General features: G+C 36.5%; 1 protein-coding gene across 1 annotated transcript; it reads right to left on the bottom strand.

Moving 5' to 3' along the window:
* Nucleotides 1-883: 883 nt before the first annotated feature.
* SLC40A1 (solute carrier family 40 member 1) lies at nucleotides 884-24659 on the bottom strand. The gene is made up of 10 exons (XM_043994700.1): nucleotides 24457-24659; nucleotides 24271-24360; nucleotides 19663-19802; nucleotides 18700-18767; nucleotides 12525-12684; nucleotides 10180-10295; nucleotides 9246-9372; nucleotides 5939-6184; nucleotides 4074-4733; nucleotides 884-2562 (listed from the first exon to the last, which is right to left on the bottom strand). The coding sequence occupies exons 3-10, from the start codon at nucleotides 19703-19705 to the stop codon at nucleotides 2249-2251; spliced, it is 1734 nt and encodes a 577-aa protein (XP_043850635.1). The 5' UTR covers nucleotides 19706-19802; nucleotides 24271-24360; nucleotides 24457-24659; the 3' UTR covers nucleotides 884-2248.
* Nucleotides 24660-25250: the final 591 nt, after the last annotated feature.

Raw genomic sequence — 25250 nt, 5'->3', positions numbered from 1 at the left:
GAGTATCAAAGGGAGAAGAGGGTGATACACAGTGTCAAAAGTTTCAAGAAAGGTCAAGAATGGTGACGACTGAGAAAAAAAAAATCATTAGATTTGCCAATTAAGAGATCAAATTCAGTTGAATGAAGTGCTTTTAAGTAAGACAGACTACAGAATGAAGGATTAAGAAGGAACCGGAGCCACCAATTGTAGACATTCTTCCCAAAGAGTTTAGCCTCAAAAAGGAAGAGAGATTGAGACTGGAGATGGCAGGGATGAATGTGTCAAGTAAGGGTTTTTTTTTTAAGATGTGGCAGGCAATGGGCATAGGCAGTGGGGAAGCAGCCAGTAGAAAGGGAGAAATTGAAGATTAGTAAGAGTAGGGATGGATAGGGGGGACAATCTGCTAGAGACACCAGGATGGAATTGAATCACTTGTTGCATGTAGAGAGGTTTGCCTTGGTAAAAAAAAAAAAAAAAAAAAAAAAAAAGGCTACTTCATGAAGAAGGGTGAAGAGATAGTGGCAGGAGGCATTTGAGTGACACAAGGAGGAAGTAATAGGAAGAAGTTTTTGGCAAATGGCCTCAAATTCTTTAGTAAAATATGAAGCAAAATTCTTATGTCACTCACTAGTGGATGATGCCAAAAAATCATACCCTCTGAGCTGTATCACACTAGCCTGGACAATCAACCATTTCCTCGTGACCTAGGCTCCATCGAAGTTTGTCTGGGTGACCTTTGTATGTCCATGCACATGAACATAAAGAGGGTGAAAACAGAACCATCCCACTAAAGTTGTCTTATTACAAAATTGTAGCTTTAAAAGTTCCTTCTGTGAAAAATCTGTTGAAACAAGGTTATGGCAAATACCCCATCAAAGTGCTTAAGGAAAAGCATTTTGGAAACATTTTATATAGAAATATTTATTACAAAGATTTTTTTTTTACAACAAAGTAAATCACATGGTCATATTGTAGGAAAAATGAAAAAGAAAGAAGGAAAAGATTAAACATTAACACACACACACACAAAGAAGAAAGTGCTCATAGCAACATATTGCAGTCTCCATGAAAGTGCATCAACGGCTAATGCCAAAGTACCAACTTGGTGCTGGCAAACTCAATAATGACTGGTAAATCTTAGAAAGCAAATTGCAAAAGTCCTTTATTTTTTTTCTAAAGACATTTAGATAGAACACATTTATGAAACCATTCTTACTATACAACTATTTTAAAATAGTTTCTGGCCACAAAAGGTTATAGATACAATTACTTTACCAAAAGTTTGCTTTAAAGCAAGTCAGATGGTTTATTAAAAAAAAAAAACTGGCCAGTTTACTCTTCACACTTTCCATTGAACTCACCAGGTTTAAGACTCTCATAATCCAAGATTATAGAGTTGATTTAATTCAGTGGCAGGAGTAAAATTCAGATATGTCCCTCTCATGTTCATTTCTAGCTCCTAGTTTATATAATCCAGCTATTGCCATATGAAGACTACTTTCAGCATGTCTTGCATCTTTATGTAAAGATGGTTATAATGCTATGTTATAACTACATCTGCAGTTTATATGCTAGTTTGTTATATGAAGTGCTACATATGTGTAATATATTTTGCTCTATTCTATACCAAGTGGTAATAATAAAAATAAATGTGCTCCCCCATGTTCAACCAAAATATCCATGGCAAGAAAGTACTAGTTGAGTATCAAAACTTTCCAGGTCTCTCTCAAACCCTCACCAGCAATAGGATAATACTGAGACCAGGTTAACACACTCCACTTTTCATGGCTGGAAGAGAAATTATTTTAAGAAGTATATTTAAATGATGGGGACAGGATATAAGGAACATGAGGCTAGTCTTACTCAGAAAGAATGAGTACAACTACCATTTTAGGGGGCAAGCAATGCATCTGAATTCTAGAGCATATAGATGGACAATGGACATATATCGAAGAGCAATCATATTAAAGCATACATGTCGCTTTTCCATTCTAAGTTCTCTCTACCTGTAGGGCAAAAGAGGAACATCGGCATCACCAATATATTCCCCATATTTCAGTTGGTGGGGTATTTTTCCTGGTCAATTAATCCCTAGATATGAAGGGGACTCCTTAATTTGTATGTACATATTTTTAGTTTCTTTGAAGCTTACCCCTTAAGGTATAACTGTCATAAACTCAAAAGAAACATGTTGACCATTTAGTGCTGCCCTAAAGTAAGGACTAATGCTACAATTCAATAACAGGGATAGCAACAATTAACTGTGTTACACAACAGACACATTACTTTCTGCTTCATCGGAGACTGTTTTTGTATCAGGACAACAAAGAAAGAGCTGATTCCCAAGTGTTTTCTGGGCATATCGGAAATACATCATGTGGCCCATTACCACAAAAGAGACTGAAATCAACACAAGTAAACCAAAAGCTTCAGGATTGGGAGCCAAGATGACCATGATGAAATGTACAAGATCTAGAAGATAGTTCATAGAGTTCTGTACACCATTTATAATGCCTCGTTCCGACTCTATTACATTTTCTTGTAGTAACTGTGTCACAGTCAAATCAAAGGCCCAAAGACCTGTAATGACAGTAACAAAAAAAAGATAGAAAATTATTTCATTTTTTCATATTTGATTCATGATCACATTTTCAAATATCCAAAATAATATCCTATTATATTTGTACAAATTTGTACAATAAAGATTTAAATGTCTGATGACTTCAGTTTATTCATATGTAAAAGATGGGGATAAGAATGCTCTTACCACTTTCAAAGTTTTAAAATGTCATATAAATTGAGTATTTCTTAGAGGATCATGGATTTGGACCTAGAAAGGAAGTCAAAGGTCACTGGAGCCAGCCCCTTCATTGTTGCTCCATAAAAGTTCCCAGAGATGTTTAAGGACTTGCCCAAGACCACTCAGGTTGAAGAGTTAGGATACATGCCTAGATTCTTTGATCTGATACCAATTAATCTCATATGGTGTGGTAGGAAGAGCCTGTTTCCTTATTTATAAAATGAGAGTGGAGGATTAAATGATCTATGCTCCTTTCCAATTCCAAATCCATTGTTACTATTCCCCATAGAGACCTACCATGGGATTTAATAATGATTTAATTCCTTAAGTTATTCAAAACGACTCAAATGATAAGTGTTTAAGAAGAACGAAGTGCCAACACAACTTTATTCTGCCATTGATCTATCAAGTATAATATACAGCATGGAAGGAAGTCTTTGAAATCCAATCTGTGATATACTGTAAACATTACTAGAAATAACATCATTTTAAAAGAATGAAATAAATGGTCCTTACATATTCATGATAAAGGGCTATTCTCTTTACAACATAATTAGTAAACTCTATCTCTATGCTTGATTCTTTAAAATAAATCTGTCTTAGCTGAATACTGATATGTCTGATAAATTAGTGCATTCATTTCATGCCACAAGATGAATGCAATTTCATTTCAAGGAATAAGTCCAGGAGTAATACACTAGCACTCTATTAATTATTACTTAAATTTTCTCTGTAAGTACTTCTTATGTTGTGAACTAATACTTCCTTTTACATCTACCCAAAACAAAATAAAACAAACAATAAAGACAAAAAAAAAGATAGCTATTCTCATCTATTCTTTTTTTCTGAATAACGTCCAAAACACTGCCTTATTCTCATGAACCTATACTGTGACCAAACTCTAAGTTTAAAAAAAAATCTGTGACTTGTGTGGTACAGTAATGGAAGTTCTGAATTACCAAATAAAAGTGTAATGAAGCCATCAACAGCCTACTCCCCTTAGCCAATCATTAAGCTCTCTTAAGGAATTAATTCCAATGGAATGAGATAAGGAATGCTAGAGGTAGAGAAAGGACTTATAAATATTAGTTTTTTAATAAATTTGTTGCTACCTGAATTAAGGTATCAAAATTAAGATATCACAATTAAGAATATTTAGAAATATCCTTAAATCCTAAGTCTTTGGTTATGTGTAATAATACCTAAGTATACTATACTCAAAGGAGCAAATATTCTTTTTTATCCCTTACATGACTGAAATTTTTTTAAAAAAAAACAACAACTTTCTTACCAATTCTAGCAGCAATGACCCCTGCAAACAGCAGACTGACAGAGATTAAAGGTACAGGCTTTGAACTTATTTCTGTGTATTCCTTGGTAGGATAAGACTCATTTAGTAAGTTGTACATTCCAGTTGTGAAGAGAGTTTCAGGTGCATCTGTAGGTACTATTGAGGACAATTCCTTACTTTGAATAAATCTAGTACGGATGTCTTCAAAGGGAGAAACTGATAAATCCAAAGGGCTTCCAGGCATGAAAACAGAGACCACACAGAGGGTCAAACAGGCTATCTGGGCTATTCCAGAGATTACACCTGTTCTTACCAGGCCACACTTCTCTCTTAGTCTGGTAAAAGCCACTGTTCCCATGATACCAGTGATGGCTGAGGCTGCCATGAGAAGACTAAGCACTGAGCCACTCAGACCCTGAGTGTAGGCATAGCCAGTTGTGATACAGTCAAAGCCCAGGACAGTCATATAGAGGAAAGACAGACCCATGCCAGCAAGAAACACTGGTTGGTTGTAGTATGAGATCCATCCCTCACGGAAAGTACGGAAAGGTTCTGCTATCTGGGAAGCACAGCCAGGCTCTTTTTCGTTTTCAAATTCATACTTCTTGGGATCTTTTTCACCCATCAAATGGGATCCCTCCTGAGCTTTTGACTCAATATCTGTTAATAAATTAAAAAAAGCATTGATCCTTAAGCATTTAATTTATGAGAACAACACAAGCCATTCAGCAGTTACCTTATAACTACACATAAAAACCTTAGAGTTTTTCTTCTATTTCCCCAACACTTGACAATGTGTTCTTTTATTATAATAATAATTTTTATTATTTATGTTCTTTTATGATTTTATTTGAATAAATAATTTACTTCAGTGATAATTGAGTATTCTGGTCAAAAAGCAACTCACATAGTATGAACTTCTGGAGAATTTTCTAAAAACAAAACAAAACAAAACTGCCCCACCCACATTTTAATGACATCCTTTCTATAATGACCACATTTGTTCCTTCTTTCCTTTTTCTTTTTACGTGCTGTCTCCCTCATTAGAAAGTAATATCCTTGAGGGCAGACACTGTCTTTTGCCTTTCTCTACATCATCAGTATTTAGTACAGTACCTCAACACAGAAGTGCCTAAAAATGTTTATTAGCTGACTGATTTTCATGAAAGCCCTCTTTTATCACCTCTTCATCTCATTCTGTCTGTTCTTATGTCAACTTCCCTATAACTCCTCCTTAACTCCTATACCTCATATGCTTCCCAATGGGTCAGCTACATCAAGCCTCCTTTCCTTAGCAGCCCCACCAGGTAGTAAAGAGGTAGCTATGACTGACAAGACCCACATGGATTAAAGAAAGCCTGGGTTTTTTCTTATTAATTAGGAAGCTTTATTTTTTAACCTCAAGGGTCAAATGTAGGGTTGGGCCCTTGATAGGAGATAAAGAATTCCTGGGCAAGGAAACTCCCTCTACTAAAGCAGGTCTGCACCTTCTCCTATGGTCTTACAAAACTTCCTAGGACATTGAGAAGTTAAGAGACTTGCCTGTCACTCAGCTAGCATGGGTCATATATGGGAACTCAGATGCAGGATTTCCTAGTTTTATGACCCAGCTCTCTACCTACTACAACAAACTACTTCTTTCAGGGCCTTAAATGCTTGCAAAATCATTTGGTTTGACTATCAGTATATGAGGTTTGATCTTTTTTTTGGGGGGGGGGACAATGAGGGTTAAATGACTTGCCCAGGGTCACACAGTTAGTAAGTGTCTGAGGCCAGATTTGAACTCAGGTCCTCCTGAATCCAGGGCTGTTGCTTTATCCACTGTACCACCTAGCTACGCCCCTGATCATCTTTTTTGAGAATACCTTTCTGTAAATTCAGTTGTTTCAGTTCTGTTTCATCTGCTTTTGGAGAAGCTTTCAAAGCTAGAGCTGGAGTTTTCTGGTAAACTTTCCAGAGTAAGTAATACTCCACACACATGGATACCAAATTCCATCCAGAAATGAACCCACAGCCAATCACAGGAGAACCGAATGTCATTATCTGACCAACAGCCATGGGTGCCAGAATATTAGTTAACTGGTCAATTCTTCGTATGGTAGCATTCATATCTGTGGGGAAAATCATTTAATAATAGACATTTGTAAAAAAAATCTATGAGAGAAATAGAAAAAGTCATATTTATAATATCAAGACATAAACCTAATCTCACAAAGCTTTTTTTAAAAAAGTGTCTTTGTGTTATTTTGGCAAAAATATAATAAGTCTCAAAATTTTTTGTATACTTGGAAATACATAAGTTTGCTATATTTCAAAACTGAAAGATTCTATTTCATTAAAAAAAGCCATTCTATGTGAAAGAAAACCTAGGCCTGAAATCTACCTGTCTTGTCATTTCCTACATTTCAGAGAATTAACAAAATCCTGTGTGCTATTCAAAAATGCCTTGACAGAAAGGCATTATGTGACTACAAAACACATCGTTAGAAAAAACTGCCTTTAATATTTTTTATAATTACTTCCGGTAGTCAATTACCTTCTTAGTTGGTCCCATTAGACTGGTGAATATACAATGTCTATTGATAACAGAAGAACTTTGACATGTTTCCTAGTTTCCCTAGAGAATTAAGGCTAACATTGATTTTTAAATGAGGCTATTTTTGCAATGACTTAATTGCCTGAAACATAATAGTCTCAATAAATGCATGTTGAATTGAGATTTCCATCTCTTATACTTTTTATGTGTAAATAAAACCTACATGGAAAGGAAAGAAGTGTCAAATTAAAACAAATAACTATAATTTGGGTAAAAAAAAAAACTCTTTTACCTGAAAGATCAAGATAAGTGTGACTAATTTTAATTCAATAGATAGTCATATGAATTCTCTGTTTCATTTTGTAGCTATAAACAATTTTCAGATTCATTACTATTGTGTGCTGATTGTTTCCTGCACAGCTAGTAAATGTACCAAATTTGTATATACTTTCAAATAGAAAAAAATAGTTTTATCAATTAGCATTCCAAATTTCATTTTTGGAGGTTTGTGTTATATTTATAATAACTAACTAATGAAACTAAGTAACTAACTATAATTCAAGGGAAAGAGAAGTAAAATTAAAGTTTTAAACAGCAAGAGTTCATTTGAATAGCATATAGTACAAGCTACTTTTGAATGTGAAATTATTTTTAACTAACTATAGTAGACAAAAACTAGATTATTAGATTGATTCTAGAATAAACAGGATAGGTAAGGAAGAAACCCTTTTAAACTATGCTTTGGAAAAGTAGGAGGGAAAATAAAATATGCCAAAATTTCAGCTAAGAAATCAATTTACATGAAAACAAATTTAAAACATTTTTTTCTTCAACTTATTTACAGATGTTTTTACCATTTTAAGAGACATGAAAAATGTACATGTGTATATATATATATATATATATATATATATATATATATATATATATATATATATACAAAGACCCCCTAAAAAAGACGCACTAATGATCAGCTATTTTTAGAAGTTGGGCATGCAATAGCTAATCATTTAAGCATTTAAAAAATTATTCATGCCTAAAAGGAAATAGCCTACACAAAAATATAAAAAGAAAAATCAATATGATGGGGACTTTAAGAGGGTAAAAAAAAAAGCTCAGAATGAGTCATACCTATTAGGTGCCTGCATTCCAGGAGGGCTAGGGCTTATCTCAGAGTTCAATATGTAAAATAGATATGATATGCTAAGTATTAATATCTGGTCACAAGAAGAAAGGTTAATGAGAAAATTAGAATCATTACTTTACCTCCAGGTAGTACACAGGTAAAAGTCTTCTGAACTGCATTCTCCTGCACTAAATTTTTGATAAGTTCATCCAGGTACCTAAAGGCACTGTGGCATTACCATTCAAGTTATTATTCTGCTACTATACTCTCTTATTCAAGAAACTGCAGTAGCTCCCTACTGCATCAAATCCAAACTCTCCTTTTAGCCTTTAAAGTATTTCACTAACTTTGGTTCCTCTTTTAGTGTCTCATCTATTGTTATGAATTCATGTGAATTTGCTGTATGTCCTCTGGAGCAGTGTTGCTCAGCAAATGGCTATGCCAACAACTTGTGTGGTCTTGATTTCTGTATCCTTGAATTTTCCATACCAGCTTATTTCCTCCTGCAAAAACCTATTCAAAACTAAAATCTTCCAGAAAGTTTTTCCTGATCCAAGTGGGATGGGTGACTCTAAGCCTCAGTCTCACTTTTCTCTACAATGATTCTTTTTAAGTCTTCTTAGTTCTTTTAAGTATTGGCCTACATTTCTTTGAAAGAGTTGTTTAGAGGAGAGAGGTCAAATACTCAGGTGGGCTGCAGGCCACCCATAACACTTCCTGTACCACCAGAAACAGATAAAAATATAATTGGGGAAAATTACCAAAATAAAGAAAAATAAAGAAAACAGAAAAACAGAACATAGATAAGGTTAAGATTTCATTTTCAAGCCAATTTGCAGCCTGCAAAAATAGTGATTCAATTTCTATTTGAGTTTGACACCACTGATGTAGAGCAATGAAAGGTCAAGGGGCTTAGTCACAACAACTAGGAGGGCTTGGATGAGCAATTAAAGCCATGTCTTCTTGGCTTTGAGGACAGCAATCAGCTGACCACTAATTCTTTTTTTCTTTTTTTTTTTTTTGGTGAGGCAATTGGGGTTAAGTGACTTGCCCAGGGTCACACAGCTAGTAAGTGTCAAGTGTCTGAGGCCAGATTTGAACTCAGGCCCTACTGACTCAGGAGCTGGTGCTCTATCCACTGTGCCACCTAGCTGCCCCGACCACTAATTCTTAGTAACGAGAAAAAAAACCGAATCAACAAAATCAAGACAGTAAAAAAAGATATGTCCCTCTCTCTCTTCTCATTTTAAATATAATATTAAGAATTGTTTGTGAATTTATCATTATGCAAGCCAATTTTGTTATTGTCATTTGGGTTCTGATATTAGGAGTGTGACTACAGAAGTACTGTGCTTTCCAACTATTATTGTTAGAGAGTTTCTGGAAGATAAAAAAAAAAAAAACTCCCTTGTCAACATTGACTTAAGTATATTTCCTTAAATAACCTAGCCAGTTAAAAGAGAGAAAGGGAGAAAGAAAAGAAAAGAAAACAAAGGCTACTACATTTTACCTGCTAATTTGCTTCTGTCACCTCCTGAAACAACAACAATCCAGTCCCTCTGAATTGTGATCCCAGTTGCAGTGCTGGCCAAATTTGCAATATTTGCAATAGTGATGATCAGGATATAACAGGAAGTCTAAAGAATCAGAAAGAGGGAAAAATCAGGGTTAAAATTCTGATTCTAAAGAATTTCTTTCACAATAATTTTACACATTATTCTTTGGTAACATAATTGATACAAATTTTAACCTTCATTTGAAAGAAATCCTTTCATTTTCAATACACATTAGTAAAATGAGTTAGTCAGATGTTCCCTAAGGTTAGAAATGTATTTTCTTCATCTTGGGTAATTTGTTTTACAGAAACTAAGTAAATGTTGAAATATTAATGAAGACAATTTAAGGCAAAATGGCCAACAACATGTTTGTGGAGTGTGGCTGCTCTAAATGTAGTTGAGGCAACAAGGCCACTCAGTCAATAGGGCTGTGGTTCTGGAATCTGCAGGACTGAGATCAAATTTGGCTTCAGATATTTACTAGCTGTGTGATCCTGGGCAAGCTATTTAAATTGTCTGCTTTGGTTTCCTCAACATATAGGATATCTGCTCTTTCCTCATGGCCCAATTTCATTAAGTGACATTAAGCTCTCTGTTCTTCATAGTACTTCATTCCTCTTTTCTCAATGGAGCCACCACCATAGAATCACAGGGTCAAGGGCCCTTGAGAAATTGTTTAATTCAGTCCCCAAGTCATCATATCATGTGTGTCTAAGGGTTGTAGTACTGGTTAATCCCAATCCCAATATAGTTCATCATAAACAACAGACAGATCTCAAGTTAATCACAATGTGCTGAAACTGAATTAAAAGAAGAAACCATGCTTCAATCTTTAATTACTACCACCTATTAATATCTTTTCATTACAGTATTTAATTGAGGACTTACAAGAACCCATCCATCGTACATGGTCAGAAGATCAGTTTTATGTAAGAAAACCATCATTAGGATGACACCACACATGATGACTGAGACATTCTGTACAATCAAAGAAGTCTGGGCCACTATGTCAAGGGAGAAAAAAAATTACTTATTATACACAAAAATATTGAGTGAGACAATGCCCACTTTCACTTCCATGTTAGAATTACTTTAAGTGGGGTAAGTAGCATACACCTATATACACACAAAAAATAACTGCTAAAAATAAATTTTAAACAATTCTGCTGATTCACTGAATTAAATTCTGTCTCAGCTCTTCCCTATACCTCCCCCAAAGATACTCTAAGTCAAACAAGAATAACTTATACACAAAATAAGGTCTACCCAACACAAGTGACTATGATCACTCATAATGACCAATTCCTTAAGTATCATGCAAGAAATTGTTTATTTTGTTTGGGTTTTTTTGTTTTGGTTTGGTTTTTTTAACTACCCTGATTCAAGAAGGAATAAAGTCCCCACTGTTACTATTACAAAGAAATGACCCAGCTCTTAATTCTTGCTTAAATGTCAGATCTTGCTTGAGATCCATAGCTCAGATAATATGAAATTGTTTATACTACAAATAGAACTAAGTAATCTCCTACACTGTCCATTGAAACCTACAAAACAAAGTAGTAGAGAAGTCTGCCAAGAATACAGAAGAGTTTATGCTTTTATCACCATAAAACGTATCATTGCTACTAAACCATTAGTTACCTTCTCCTCAGAAAATTTTAGAATTCCTATAGTGAAGCGTAGAACAGGTAATGGTAGAATTAGGAACCCAGGATTAGTCTAGACTTAGAGAGTCTTAGAAGTCTAGAATTAGAGTCAGAAAACCTAGGTTCAAGGCAATCAATAAACATTTCAATCAATCAATCAATCAATATTTATTAAGTGCCTACTATGTGCCTGGCACTGTGCTAAGTGCTAAGAATACAAAAAGAAGGATAAGACAATCCTTGCTCTGGAGGAGCTTACAACCTAATGGAAGTCCCAAATTTTCCCCTTGCTACTTATGTGACCTTAGGCAACTCCCTTAATCTTTCTGTTCCTCAGGATTTTCATCTGAGGAATGGAGAGAATGCCTGCTCTGCACACCTTGCAAGGCTATTGTGAAGGTATAATCTTCTTTCATCTCTGAAAGTATTCCTAAAATAATATATTGTTTTATATATAAGTAAAAAAAAAAAACTTTAAAAACCTTCTTTACCCTGTTCCTCAATTTTAAAATTGCTACAAAAAGCTCACCAGTGTTGAAATTATGAGCTAACCAAAAAATAAGCATGCTCTCCCTACCTTGGAACATTCAAAATAACTAGGAAAAAAATTAGAACACAGAACTTTCCTTCAGGGAGCTGGTTTGGAGACCAGAGAAGTTAAAGTTAACTTTACATTTCCCTAGGACCTCTAACAATCTTGTCAGGCCTTCTGGGTTACAATTAAGTGGGTAATTCAGGAAATTTTTGCCTGAATTATCTGCTTTGGCCATCTACACTGCCATGAGTCAGTAGACAATTGAAATTGTTCAATCCTTTGACTGATTCCTTGGCTGTGTGGAACTGGTTTCTCTAATTGTGCATTTTGGAGAAAAGTATGTAAGAAGCAACAATATTTAATGAAAATAACATTCCAACATAACATGGCCTGTTATTCTATATATACAGATATGAAACCTTGCACTGATAAGGGACTTTTAGATTTCAAATTCTCCAAAACCCCACTATATGAAAGAACCATTTAAGCATAGTTTGCCTCTCAGGTAGTTGTACATTCTTTGTCCTAGTAGTAGTCTTATTTAAAGAGATTCCATTGCATTTCCAAGAGAAATCAAGCCAGACTTATGCCAGCTTTTAATGTTTAACATTGTTCTCAGAAAAATGTCACTTGATGTTAATTATTAACATTTGGACTTTATCAAGAGCTATAGGTATTTTTAAAAGTTCTTTATTTCTCTGAGCACAAATGTAACAGGCATTCCTACATAGTCCAGGATCTAGGCCCTCCACCTCCAGCAGAAAATGCTGTCATCAAGGGCATCAAGGTAGGTACTTAATAAATATTTGGTGGGCTGAAGTGATTCATCTACTCAACTGCCCTCTAATTTGATCACAATGGGTACTGCAAAAGGAATTGTTGAACACTTTGAAAAAGGAAAGGATAGCTCTTTTCCTGACATATTTCTCATCACAAATTAGATGATTTACTTACCGTCTCTTTCTTCTCCTCCCGCCCCAACCTTTTAAATATGGATCAGACAAATGTCTGTCCAATTGAATTGAAGAGGACTAGTTTAAAAAACTACCAACCTTTAAGCCTTGGATTCTTATCTACCCAATCTCCAATGATGGCTCCCAGGATCAGAACAGAGCCTGCCACCACAAGTCCATAGACAGCAGTTAAGAGCAGGCTGTTTCCATAGAGCTCAACTAGAAAAAGAGATACTGCAAAATGCCACATCCGATCTCCCTTGAATAAAAAAAATGGAAGGAAATAGAAGAGTTCATTAGTATTTTCATTTTCTAGACAATTAAACACTAAAAGCTATTTTCTTTTTGGAAGAACCCTTCCAGCTGAGGATCCCAAGTAAGACATTACTTACTTACATATCACTGTAGACGAGATAGAAGCAGATACAAAGAAAGACAAAAGATAGTCCCTTCTCTCAAGGAGCTTACAATCTAATGAGGGATACAACATTCATGCAACTAAGTACAAGCAAGCTATATACAGGATAAATAGAAAATAATTAAAAGAGGGAAGGCACTACAATTAAAGGGGCTTGGGAAAGACCCTGTAGAAGATGGGATTTTAGTGGATACTTGAAGGAAGTCAGAAAACAGAAATGAGGAAGGAGTAGTGTGTGTATGTGTGTGTGTGTGTGTGTGTGTATACATATATATGTATATATATGTGTATGTGTGTGTGTGTGTGTGTGTGTGTGTGTATATATATATATATATAAAATGGAAATGAAAGCTAATCCTAATGGGAAGGCACTTGTGAGTTAGGGGCAGAAGTGGGTGGGTAGGGAACTGGGGAAGGACTCACCAAAAAAAAAATCAACTCTTCTGACACACATTCTTGTCTCCCAATGTCAACAGTTACTAGATAGCACAATGGTCAAGAGTTAAATTTGGCAACTCTGATATAACACAGAAGGCATTGTACCCCCAATAGTTGAGTTCACAATGAAAGCCTTGGGCACTGAAAGAAAAACCACACTCACTTATAGTCTAAAGAAAAGGATAGACTTAATCAGCAGCTGTTTCCCCTCACCCCACCCCTTATTTCCATTGGGCAATTTAGTGGCATTACATTTTTTGATGCATCAAAACTTATCTAGGAAGAACTAAAGCAGTCTTGCATAAAAATCAGACACACCCTTGGTCAAATAGTATAACCATGCTGCTGCACAAGTATAGTTAAATTGGAAAAGGGAATATTGTTTTATTGAAACTTAGTACACATCCACCAGTGTATGCTCGACAGTGAGTTGCACATAGTGGGCACTAGGTTTGGGGTTTTTTTAAGGGTGCAATGAACCAGCATCAGTCAGGAAAAGGCCAGTTTCCTCATCTGTAAGATTAAAGGGTTGTGCTTGATGATGTTAAAGTCCTTCTCAATTCTAAGATTCTATTATATGATTTATTCCTGGTGGTACTTTTACAAAGGAAAAAAATACTTAACAGGAAAAGCAGCTAGATGCAGAAAGATATGATTTAACAAAGTGCCAATTTTGATATTAAATGGACAAAGTCAGTGAAAGGCTTAAGTTTATACACAAATGTATATTTCATGCATGAGAGCTTTTAAAACACTCCTACTCTTTTAGTAATAAATGCTTGTTGAAGAATAAATGATAAAACATTCAAGAGATGAGAATTTTATTTTTTAAAGCACTGATCCCTACAACTGAGTAGGTAAAATGCCCATGCAATTCAAATGCACATGAGACAGTATAAATTGAAAATAGATTCTGAAGAAGAATTTAGATAAATTTATAGATGATTGATCCAGGAATGGAATGGATTATTCAAGGGATCTAGGATCTTTTGAGATATTTTTTATATTAAGCTCAGAGGTTAGGGAAAACAAACATGATCTTTCACAACATATACCTAAATATTGTCAGAGATGGAATAGTAGATGAATTGATACAGGTCTTATCTACTCTGAAGACATATTAGCATACTCCTAATAAACTGATAAAAATACTTAAGTAGGGGCAGCTAGGTGGCACAGTGGATAGAGCACTGGCTCTGGATTCAGGAGGACCTGAGTTCAAATACGGCCTCAGACCCTTGACACTTACTAGCTGTGTGATCCTGGGCAAGTCACTTAACCCTAACTGCCTCACCAAAAAAAAAAAATACTTAAGTTTCTTAGAACATCAAAAAGATAAAATTAAAATAAAACCAAAGTAACAAATGACAGGACTCATCAAAATTAAGATCTGCTGTGTTAGAAATCCTTTATAATAAACTTACGTCTATACCATACCCCAATGCTTATTTAGCCCAAAAATTTTTTAAAAAGTAACATACACCCAGGTCTGAGCAGAGGTCTCAAGCTATGATATTTTTTCATTTTCAAAAAAAATCATACTAATTGAATCTTAGATGTGAAAATGCTAAGGACAGATTATAGAGAAATTAGCAAAGGTGAACAAAACATCAAGAATGATTTATTATCTTATCCTCTCCTACTGAAATGGATTTCTACTCTGACTTTAACAGAACTTTGAAGAGAAGTTAATCATAGTACTGAATTATTTGATAGTGAAAACATGTAAAGTTTCTTGGAAACCAAATTTATAAAGCAAAATACATGGGGGAGGGGAGGGAGGGAGTTTCACTTGAGAAATTGAGATAGGAAGTTTGTTTTGCTTTAAAATTAACCAAGAATTGGCTATGCTAAAAAATTACAACATGCTATAATTAAAACAGCAGGCTTTCAAAAATCATTGAAAGTGAATAGTATAAAGAAACTACATTTCAGTAATGTGTTTTTTATAGTTAACATTATATACAAACACAAATACACATACATATATGCAAAAATTCCATTGATTGAGCTATGTTTGAATAGAGAACAGAGATGGAAAGATTTTATTCTAACATCTAAACCAGTAGGTAATTCTCTCTACAAAAGTGAGGACAAGTGCAAAAATTATGAGATTGCTCATCAGCAAATGAAATTCTTCTTACCTAACCTGAAGATTAAGAATTAGAATTTTAATTTTTGTTTGTTTCTTATACTTCATCCAAAAGACTTGGTTTTGGATTCATTTTGAGAAGTTACACCAATGGGAATCCTGCTTTATCAAATTTGCTTTTCTTCTTGTTCTTTCCTCCCCTCCCTACCTTGTCACATCCCCAACCCCTATCCCATACCACTGCTATAGCCTTGATGGGGAAGGAAGGCAATTGTTCCAGTTACCTAAACTTCCAACAGAACCAGAAGAGTCAGTCTTAGAAGACATTTTAGATTCTAGTCTATCTAAACAGAAGTCCAAGAAGTGGACGGCAGTGATCGCAAAGTAGTATCAAAGGCAGTCCCTGATGTAAGGCTTTTAGGAAGGTATTCCAAAAAGAAGTCTCAGTTTCCATATTATCCCAGTCAATAATGGTAGATATTTGTATACAATACAGTACGATGTTGTTACAAGAAAAAAAAAAACACCAACAACTCTGGACTAGAGTCATAATATGAAGGTTTGAGACCCACTTATGCCACTGAGCTATCTGTGACTTTAGCAAGTCACATTCACCTTCAATGTCTTTATTTCTTAAATGGTAGAGTAGGGGAGAAATGCTAGACAAAATGATCTTTTGCAGTTTAAGTATTCTATTAAAATGAAACCATTAACATGAATGTTAGTATGGTGGCAACCTTTTATTTCTAGTTCACATATGTGAATTAGAACACTTTCTGCCTTTGTTTGGAGAGATAAGCTTCCCAACACCTGAAATGTCTTCTCTTTTCCTCCCTCCATTAAACTCCAATCTCAACTGGTGGAAATCCTCTTCACCCTTTATAACCTAGTTCAGATATCTTTTCCACAATGCTTTTCTCTGTATCCTCCCAGTCAGCATTCTTCTTCTTGTCTCAAACCTCACACAATCCATATTTTACATAAGGGTACCATTCTCTATTATAGTTGTTTATGAATGTGTCACATGTTCCTTCTAGATTGTGAACTTCAGGAGGACAGGGATCATATACTGTCTATATGTTCCTCAGCACACAGTAGGAGTTTAAGAAAGATTTGTTGACATTGAAAGTAGGACAGACAGCAAGTTATAGTCACAGACACAGACTTCCTGAACACCAAATTCTGATGAACTGGGTAAATGACCACTTCAGATATTAAAAGTGGAGATGAAATAAAGATGACTAGATCTCTTCTCCTTTAAAATTTTCTCCCCTTGTCCCAAAGAGACTTTTGAGATGATCAATTTTTTTCCTCATCTTTTTACCTTATCTATTGTCTATTATCTTTTCACAAATATCAAGCCTCTCTAACAGAATTACAAGTGACTGGAGAGCAGAGGCCAGTTCTTTGCTTCACTCACAGTAACTAGCACACAATAGGTGTTCTCAATAAATATTTGTTTATTAGTCCTCACTATCAAACAAAAAGGCATTCAACCCTATCCTCTAAGGTGTATCTAAGCAAACACGGGGGAAGACAATCTTTCTATCCTAAGAGTTCTCACAAATGGTAGAATGAAATGCTTTATGGAAAATGATTTTTCTGGAATTTAAAACTAGAAGGAAAAATATAGAATTTGAGATTCTCTTAATATTCTTTGCCTCAAAATGAGAGGGGGAGGAGAAACTAAATTTTGGTGTATTTTAAATTTAATTTCCCCTTTTTCTGGGTTGCTTTGGGATTATATTAACTGGTCATCACTTTGTGGGAGGAGGGGTGATTTTTCAAGTGACTGAGAAATCCTGCTGGAGTGGCAGACCGATTAACCAAAGCTCAAAGAAATAAACCTTAAACTTGGCAAATATTTGGAAATGAAGCACCTTCTGACTGCATGGGCTAAGTCCTGTGAATAAGCTGAGAATGACAAATACTCTGTTTCTACTGCCATTTATTGATCTCCTAGACTTATATTTGGTTATGGAAAAACAAGCTACAGGTTTAACTTTACTAAGGGCAATTTCCCAAGAGAAAGTGAGAGGAAGACAGACAGAGAATATAAGAATATCTGCTGTTTGGACTGTAACCAACTCACACTAATCACACTTTGTTTACAGTTTATTTGCAGAGCAACTCTTCTCTGCCCAACCTGACTTAAGAGACAGGTGCCTGCCTTCTTAAAACAGCTACCAATAAACTGCTGTAGATGTTAAAGAGATTAAATAAGCTATTAAATTATATTACATGAAAACACAGGCCAAAGATTTTCCCCACTTCATTAAAGAATCAAAGAGAATCATTATAAGACTAGAATTTTTTTTAAAAATCCTAAAAATCACCCTCAGCTTCTTTCTCAAAATTCTCATCTCATTTTTAATATAACATGATGCATGAGTACAATGCACTTGGATTTTTTTTTGGGGGGGGGCAGGGCAATGAGGGTTAAGTGACTTGCCCAGGGTCACACAGCTAGTAAGTGTCAAGTTTCTGAGATCGGATTTGAATTTGGGTCCTCCTGAATCCAGGGCCAGGGCTTTATCGACTTCTCAATCTAGCTGCCCCCCTTGGCTTATTTTTTAAAGGAGGCAACACCTTTCTTGTGAAGTTGGACAATATAATTATTCTCATTTTGCTGATGACAGAAGCAAGGCATATAATTTTCATGTAGCACACATGGCAAATCAGTGGCATAATTTCTACAAAGTTTTTGATGTTTGAGCATCTTAGCTCATTGGATCACAAACTGGCTTGGTTCACAAATGGCTAACAGCTAATAACATATACAACCAGCCTTTTTTTTTAACCTCCAAAATATTCATTCTCATTGATTCTATTACTTGCATATATAACTGTTAATTCTGGCAACCACTGTATGCCTTTTGTACAATCTTTGGGAGCCTATACTGGAAGCAAAGTTCCACAAAATAAATAATCATTTTCAAATAGTTTTTAAAAAAGTTACATGCAATTTTCCACTTCTTCTAAAAGGGAGAATTGCCATTACTCTTTATGCCAAATTAAGAAGCATACATACCACATATTAAATGACTCAAAGATTTCTGTCAGTTTGGTTTTGCATTTCAGACACCAGTATCCTATTTTAATGTAATTCTATATAAAGCTGATATCACACACATCAATTGGAATTTACTAGCGACTATGGGAAAATGTGATGCTAAGAATGCTAGTAAAAACCAGAAATGCTTATTAAGTGATTGAGTTCTTTAAGAGTCACAAGTCAATTGGAAGTCAATTCAATGGTCACATGTCAGAAGAAAAGGAAAATTGTGTAACTTATGTAGCAATGGCTACACTCCATTTTTACTTACCCAGGTGGATAGAGAATGACCAAGGTAGAGAAGAAATTTTGCAGAGGTAACATAGTTGTTAAAGGATCCTGCAGTGGAGACAAAGGTAGAAAAGGGTGTATTCAGTCTTTATGAAAAGATATTCTTTATAAATTGTACTACCAAATCTCTCAAGTCTTCACCATTTTCTTTCTCTTAAAAATGATTTTGATTAAGCCATTTCATGAAATCAGTCCTATGATTCTCAGCAGGTCCCTGAAATAAGCGATAAACTTGTTGTCTTGACTATGAAGTCATTTTATTTGAGTACATCTAGCACTTGAGATTTTGCATAAAATGAATTTTATTTTCCAAATTACATGTAAAAACAAATTTTGACATCAATTTTTAAAAACTTTGTGTTCCCACTTCTCTTCCTCCTTCCCTCCCCATCCCCTCAAGAACTCAAGCAATTCAATATAAGTTATGCATGAGTAGTCATGCAAAACATCAGAACTTGCATAAAATGAAGACAGATCTCCCTTCAGTATGCTTCCCTTTGCCTTTTACCCAGAGTGTATATACACAGGGATAGGGAATAGATCCATGATTCTATTGCTATAAGGAACTCTTAGGTGGGGAAAGTACCTCTATCACACAGGGCAACTTCTCTGCAACTTTGGTTCCTAAAGAGCTCCCTGGAACACTTAGAACTTAAGCGACTTGCCTAGGGTCACACTGCCAGTACGTGTCAGAGAAAGGCTGAAACTGGGTCTTCCTGGCTGCCTCACTACCATGTTTATACTGGACACAACTGACCCCTCTTAGCTCACTTTTAAACTATGGAATCCATAAATTCCTCTGCTCCCCATTTCTCCCCAAATTGCAAGATTGCTACCCAAAATCCTTGCAGCTAATAGCTACATTTTCCCACAACCTTACCCAGACGTACCACCGATTAGGTTAACGGATATAAGAAACAGAACTAGTTATGCCCTCACTCACCACAACATCCTCCACGAGTGTTCTGGTCATTTTTAGGGGTCATGACGCCAGAAGCTACTTGCTGATTTTTCTTTGTCGTCTGCTGTTGCTGCTGCTTACTGACGTTTTATTGTTTTGGTCGTTGACTGGAGTGCAAATAACTGGTAACAGCACCACCAAAAAGCAAGGAAACAAAACGAAAACAATACTCTAAAATACTTTTTAAAAAATGTTTTGTTTTGTTTGTTTAAAAAAAAAGGGAGAGAGGCGACCCGGTATTTCTCTTTGTTTTCTTTCCAAACTTAGCTATCACTGTAGCTGAAGTTGGAAAGCTATAGCCTTATGGCTAGGGGTGACGAGCAGGCAGGCTCCGAAAACCTGTTGGGGGCCTCAGCTGAGGCTCCCAGCTGCCGAGGCTGTCACTAAGGCAAGGGCCTCCACCCGAGCTCTTATACCGGGCCTGGGGGTGGAGCTCGGGCGGGCACCTGGCCAGCGCCCGCCCCACGTGAGCTCATCCCCGAGAGTACGAGGCGCTGACCGCCGAACGACCGGACATCCCTCTACTAGAATCGCCTCCGTGGGGGCAGAGCCTTCGCTCTTAGCAGTAAAAAGCTGCCCCGAGCCTCCAGGACCTTCACCTCCGCGCACGGGACGTGGGAAGCCTGGGAGCATTTTCGTGCGTGGGAATTCCAGTTATCCGGGTTTTCTCCTGTGCAGAGGAGGAGGGCGAAGAGAAGAACCTGGGGGGAGTGGTGGGAAGCGAGCCTGGAAAGAAGGGGGCGGAGATGTGGGAAAGGGAGAGGAGGTGCTCGCTCAGTCTTGGCCGCCCGAGGGGCTCTGGTGAGAAGTTGCTTGCGCATTCTCTGTCCTAATACTAGCCCGGGGGGAAAGCCGGTTGTATAGCATTTTGTGCAAGTCTCAAGCCTTCAGAGTGGGTTTTCCCAGTGAAGGAGAATCCCTTGAGGAGCCCATTTCATGAAAATAACTCTCACTGTTCTTTCCCTTTTCGTCTCCGTTCTGAGACCCTTAATGCACATATTGCACTTAGCGAATTGCGTGATCGTAAAGGGAAAGAACTAGGTTCAGGTCCCAAGCTTTGCAACTATGCAACCTTGGACAAGTTGTAGTCTCTTAGCTTAGTTACCCAAACTGGAAGCCTCTATTTGTCTCCTTTTCTTTTTTTTTCTTTTCCTTCCTTCCTTCCTTCCTTCCTTTTGTCTTTGTATCTTCAGTGCCTTTTGGCTAGTAGGGCTAGGGAACGTGATTTCATTGGTAAAGGGAACTCCCATATGAATGAACTCAACCAAGTCAGCACCTGCTTTGCAACACAAGTTGCCTAAAAAGAGTCGTGTAGAAAACTGAGAAATTAAATGATGTACCCACGGTCATACAGCCAATATATGTCAAGAGCAGGACTGACTTCAAAGTCCGCTATACACTTAAATGCCCTTGTGTTTAAATGTCCAACTAGGACCTTCATAAATGTGTCTTGACTGATTGACTGACAAATGAGAGGAATGGACTGTAACAGTGGTGTCAAACTCAATTTCTGTAGGAAGGCTTCCCAGCCCCTCTTAATTCCAGTGTCTTCCCTCTGTTGATTATTTTCTATTTATCCTTATCTGACTTGATATTACACACACACACACACACACACACACACACACACACACACACACACCTCACATACATAATATATATAACATACTATGTATATACACATGTGTGTGTACACACACATTTGTTTGCATGTTGTCTGCCCAATTAGATTGTAAACACCTTGAGGGCAGGGACTGTCTTTTGTTTCTTTTTGTATTCCCAGTGTTTAGCACTGTGTCTGGCATTTTGTTGTCATTTAGTGATTTTTTTGGTCATATCCTACTCTTTATGACCGCATTTGGGTTTTCTTAGCAAACTTACTGAAATGATTTGCCATATCCTTCTCTAGCTCATTTTACAAATGACAAAACTGAGACAAACAGGGTTAAGTGACATGTCCTGGGTAAGCATCTGAGTCTTCCTGATTCAGGGCCTGGCACTCTATCCACTGCGCCACCTAGCTGCCCTGTGCTTAATAATGCTTAATAAATGTTGATTAATTGACTGAAATTGAAATGAGGACCACTAATTACTTTTAAAATGTAATGTTACCTAGGTTTCATTGTATTTTATTTCTTTTAAAAACATTTCCCAGTTACTTTTTTTTTTTTGGTGAAGCAATTGGGGTTAAGTGACTTGCCCAGGGTCACACAGCTAGTAAGTGTTAAGTGTCTGAGGCCAAATTTGAACTCAGGTCCTCCTGATTCCAGGGCCAGTGCTCTATCCACTGGGCCACCTAGCTTCCCTCCAGTTACTTTTTAATCTATTGTGGGGGAGGGGGTTGTGAACCATATGTGGCAGCCTGTTTGACACCTCTAGACTAGAAGACCTTTCAAGTCCTTTCTAGCTCTTGTGGTCTAAATCTCTTAGGTCTTATTCTTGAGTCTGCAGTCATGGTGATTCTCCCAAATCATCTCAGAAAGTCTCCCCCCCCCAAAAAAAAGGGGGGCAGGAATAAGCACTTTCCCTATCAACTTACTCTTCCCATGCTTTTCCCTCTGTCCTTTTTCTTCCCTGACATTTCCTACTTCTCCTTGTTTCTTGAATCAATCTGTAGTCCCTGCTTTGAGGGAGTCCTGTCCTCCCTTTTTTCCCTACCCAGTCACAATAAAACCCAGAAAATGGATTCTTCATATTGGTCCTTGGAGTGGAAATGAACTGAATGGCTAGTTGTGAAGGGGAAGACTAGAAAGAGACTCACTGGACTAGGTGTGTACTGCTAGAGGGTACAAGGGTGGGGCACAGTTGGATTCAGTTAGGATGTGGTCTGGAGGGTAGAGATAGGAGATTTACAGTTTAGTTACTTTCCTTAACAACTGCAGTTTTCCTTCTGAAGCCCCCTTTCCCCCTTCTTTATTTATAAACCTGTCCTGTCTTCTCACTCCAAAAGAGATTTCCTTCTTTGACACCGAAAAGATTATAGTGATTTTGCTTTAAGGTTTACATAGCTAACTTTACAGATATATTCAATACTTAGTCACTAGGAATTTTACTATTAAGTTGATTGGTTCTAAACCCAGAGGATAGGAAGGCGCGCACGCACGCACACACACACACACACACACACACACACACACACAACTCCATACCATCAAGGAACTCATGCACTAATGGGAAAACAAATAAAAATAACCAAATACCTACAAGATATATTCATAATAGATGGAAAGTATTCTCAATGGGGAAAGGCACTAGTTGGGAATGCTGGAGAAGTTAGGATTAGAATCGAGAGCCAATATTCCAGAAAATCAGGGAAACTAGAAGGTAGAAGTGAAGAGGGGAGATCATTTCAAAAATGGTCGACAGTCAGTGCAAAGGCATGGGAAGGGAAATGTAGTGCCCAGCATCTCATGAGATTTCATTTGAAAATAGGTTATTGTTTCATTAGATCTTTAAAGAAGCAGAAAACATAGCTCACTTGGCTGGGGAAACTGCTGAAAGGAAGGCAACTAAAGTCCTTACATGATAAAAATAGTCCATTATTGCAGTAAAATGTTGCCTTCTAGGACTAAGTCAGAGCAAAGGGGATAATAATACTTGGTTAGTTACAGTGCCTTTCTATTTCAGGGACCTCAAAAATACTTCATAAACATTAATTCTTGCCATTATTATACTTCTCAGGAAGTACTTTACTCATGTAGGACTATACTTATAGGTGGTTGTATTGAAGTTAAATGCTTGATATTAGGTGGGCACAGTGAGAAATGTTAGAACTGTAACTCGAGGTAGTGAACTCTGAGGGGGATGGTGGTGAATCTTTTTATTTTCTCTTCATTACAATAGGGTTTTGGGGAGCAAAAGTTGAGGGAGGGAGAGCAGGGAGCAGAGCATAAGACTGGAACTTGTGCTGCAGTTAAATGGGGGGAAATATTCTGAAAAAAAGAAACCAGAGCTATAAGATCAAATCCTGGTGAGTGGTTTAAAGCTTCAGGATAGAAAAGTAGGTATCCTAGATATAAATAAGCGGAGGGGGGAAAATCACATACTAGTTGTGGTGCATAAAGAGAAAGGGTCATGGAGAAAAAAGTTAGGAGTTCCCTAAATTTGGTTAGATTACAAATGGCAGAAAACTTTGGTTGAAACAGGAGTTCTATACTCAAAGATCTTGCTTTAACCATAAGACTGAGCTATGTCCCTCACAAATATAAAATGCAAATAGTTAAAACACAGAGTGTCTATTCTCATTTTTTCAAAAAGCAGATCTTCAAAATTAAGGGAATGGACTAGATAATCTCTAAGATCGCTTCTAGTTGAAAAATTTGTGATTCTCTCTATTTATATTTTATTCAGAGAGGAAAGAATACTACTTTTTTTCCCCTCTATTTATTTGTTGATCACTACTTTAACTTGCTGCCAAGACAGAAGGGAAAAAAATAGGTGAAAGTTTTTTTTTTTCATTTAATTTTCTGAATGAAAAAAAGTTTGCAAATAGATTAATTTCTTTTAAATCCTAGGAAGAGAATAAAATCTGTATAAAATATTAACAAATACAACCCCATTTGTGAAAGAAAAGTTTTTTTTTTTACTTACCCCCCCCCAAAGTCCTCTGAGTTTCCTCTGCTACATCCGATAGTCTCACCAGCACCGAAAGCAGGGCAAAGAATGCTCCTCAGCACATTTCTTTAAAGAGAAGTAATATAGTTGTCATCATTTATTACAGGAAAAACTCAGATTGTAGAACTGTGATCCTTTTGGATCAAAAGCCTTTCAACTTACCAATGAGTTTTAAAGCCATGTTACACCTATATCTTCTCCATGTTATAGGCAGATTTCAAAGCATTGCTTGACATTTTCTATAGTCTATGAATGTTGAATCGTTCCCTTGTGAAATGTTAAGTAGCAAGCACCAATTTTTTAGAAAGATGTATAGATGTATATATATCCTTTCTCCACTAATCATGTTGCCTGACCTCCAAACATACCCAGTGCTGAAAGGCGTCTGCATGCATCTAGATAGACACATACACATAAGCACATACACACTTTATAGATAAGCTACAGTTTCCTGTTTGAAACTGAAATAAGGGCTGTATCCAGAAACTTCCAAGAGCCTAGGATGTATAATGTGGCCTTTTTTTCAGAAGTCATGTTTGTTGGGCCAAGTGTTGGTCCAATAATGGATTCAAAAGGGCTAGAAGATAACTTAAGATTATCTAGTTTATCACCCTTCTGCTTGACATAAAAATATCCAAGAAAGTAGTCCCATTTTCTTTAAGGTTTTGAAAAAAGGAAATGTACACAGTTCCCTTAAATAATTTATCCCTGTTTTTCAGAACTCTAAAATCAGAAAGTGTTGCTTGTTTCGTTGTCTAACCTAAATCTCTCATGCTGAGGTTAAAACCTATTTATTACCTTTTAATCTGTCTTCAGCAAAGTAGAAGGAGGTTGCTTACAGTGGGTAAGACAATCTTCCTTCTCAAACTTCCAGTAGGCCTTCTCTTCCTCAGAACACATAAACATAGTGGCTTTAGACTTTTATCATTGGTCTGTTCCCAAGTATTCAATCATTT

Source organism: Dromiciops gliroides, chromosome 3 (genome assembly GCF_019393635.1).
Source record: "Dromiciops gliroides isolate mDroGli1 chromosome 3, mDroGli1.pri, whole genome shotgun sequence".
Classification (NCBI taxonomy): Eukaryota; Metazoa; Chordata; class Mammalia; order Microbiotheria; family Microbiotheriidae; genus Dromiciops; species Dromiciops gliroides.
This window is presented reverse-complemented; position numbering and strand designations above follow the sequence as displayed.

Coding starts and splice junctions, on each gene's coding strand:
- SLC40A1 (XM_043994700.1), bottom strand. CDS start 19,705: ATGACCCCTAAAAATGACCAGAACACTCGTGGAGGATGTTGTG. Junction 18,768..19,662: donor CACTCGTGGAGGATGTTGTG/GTGAGTGAGGGC, acceptor TCTCCACTGCAG/GATCCTTTAACAACTATGTT. Junction 10,296..12,524: donor TAAGAATCCAAGGCTTAAAG/GTTGGTAGTTTT, acceptor CCCTTGACATAG/TGGCCCAGACTTCTTTGATT.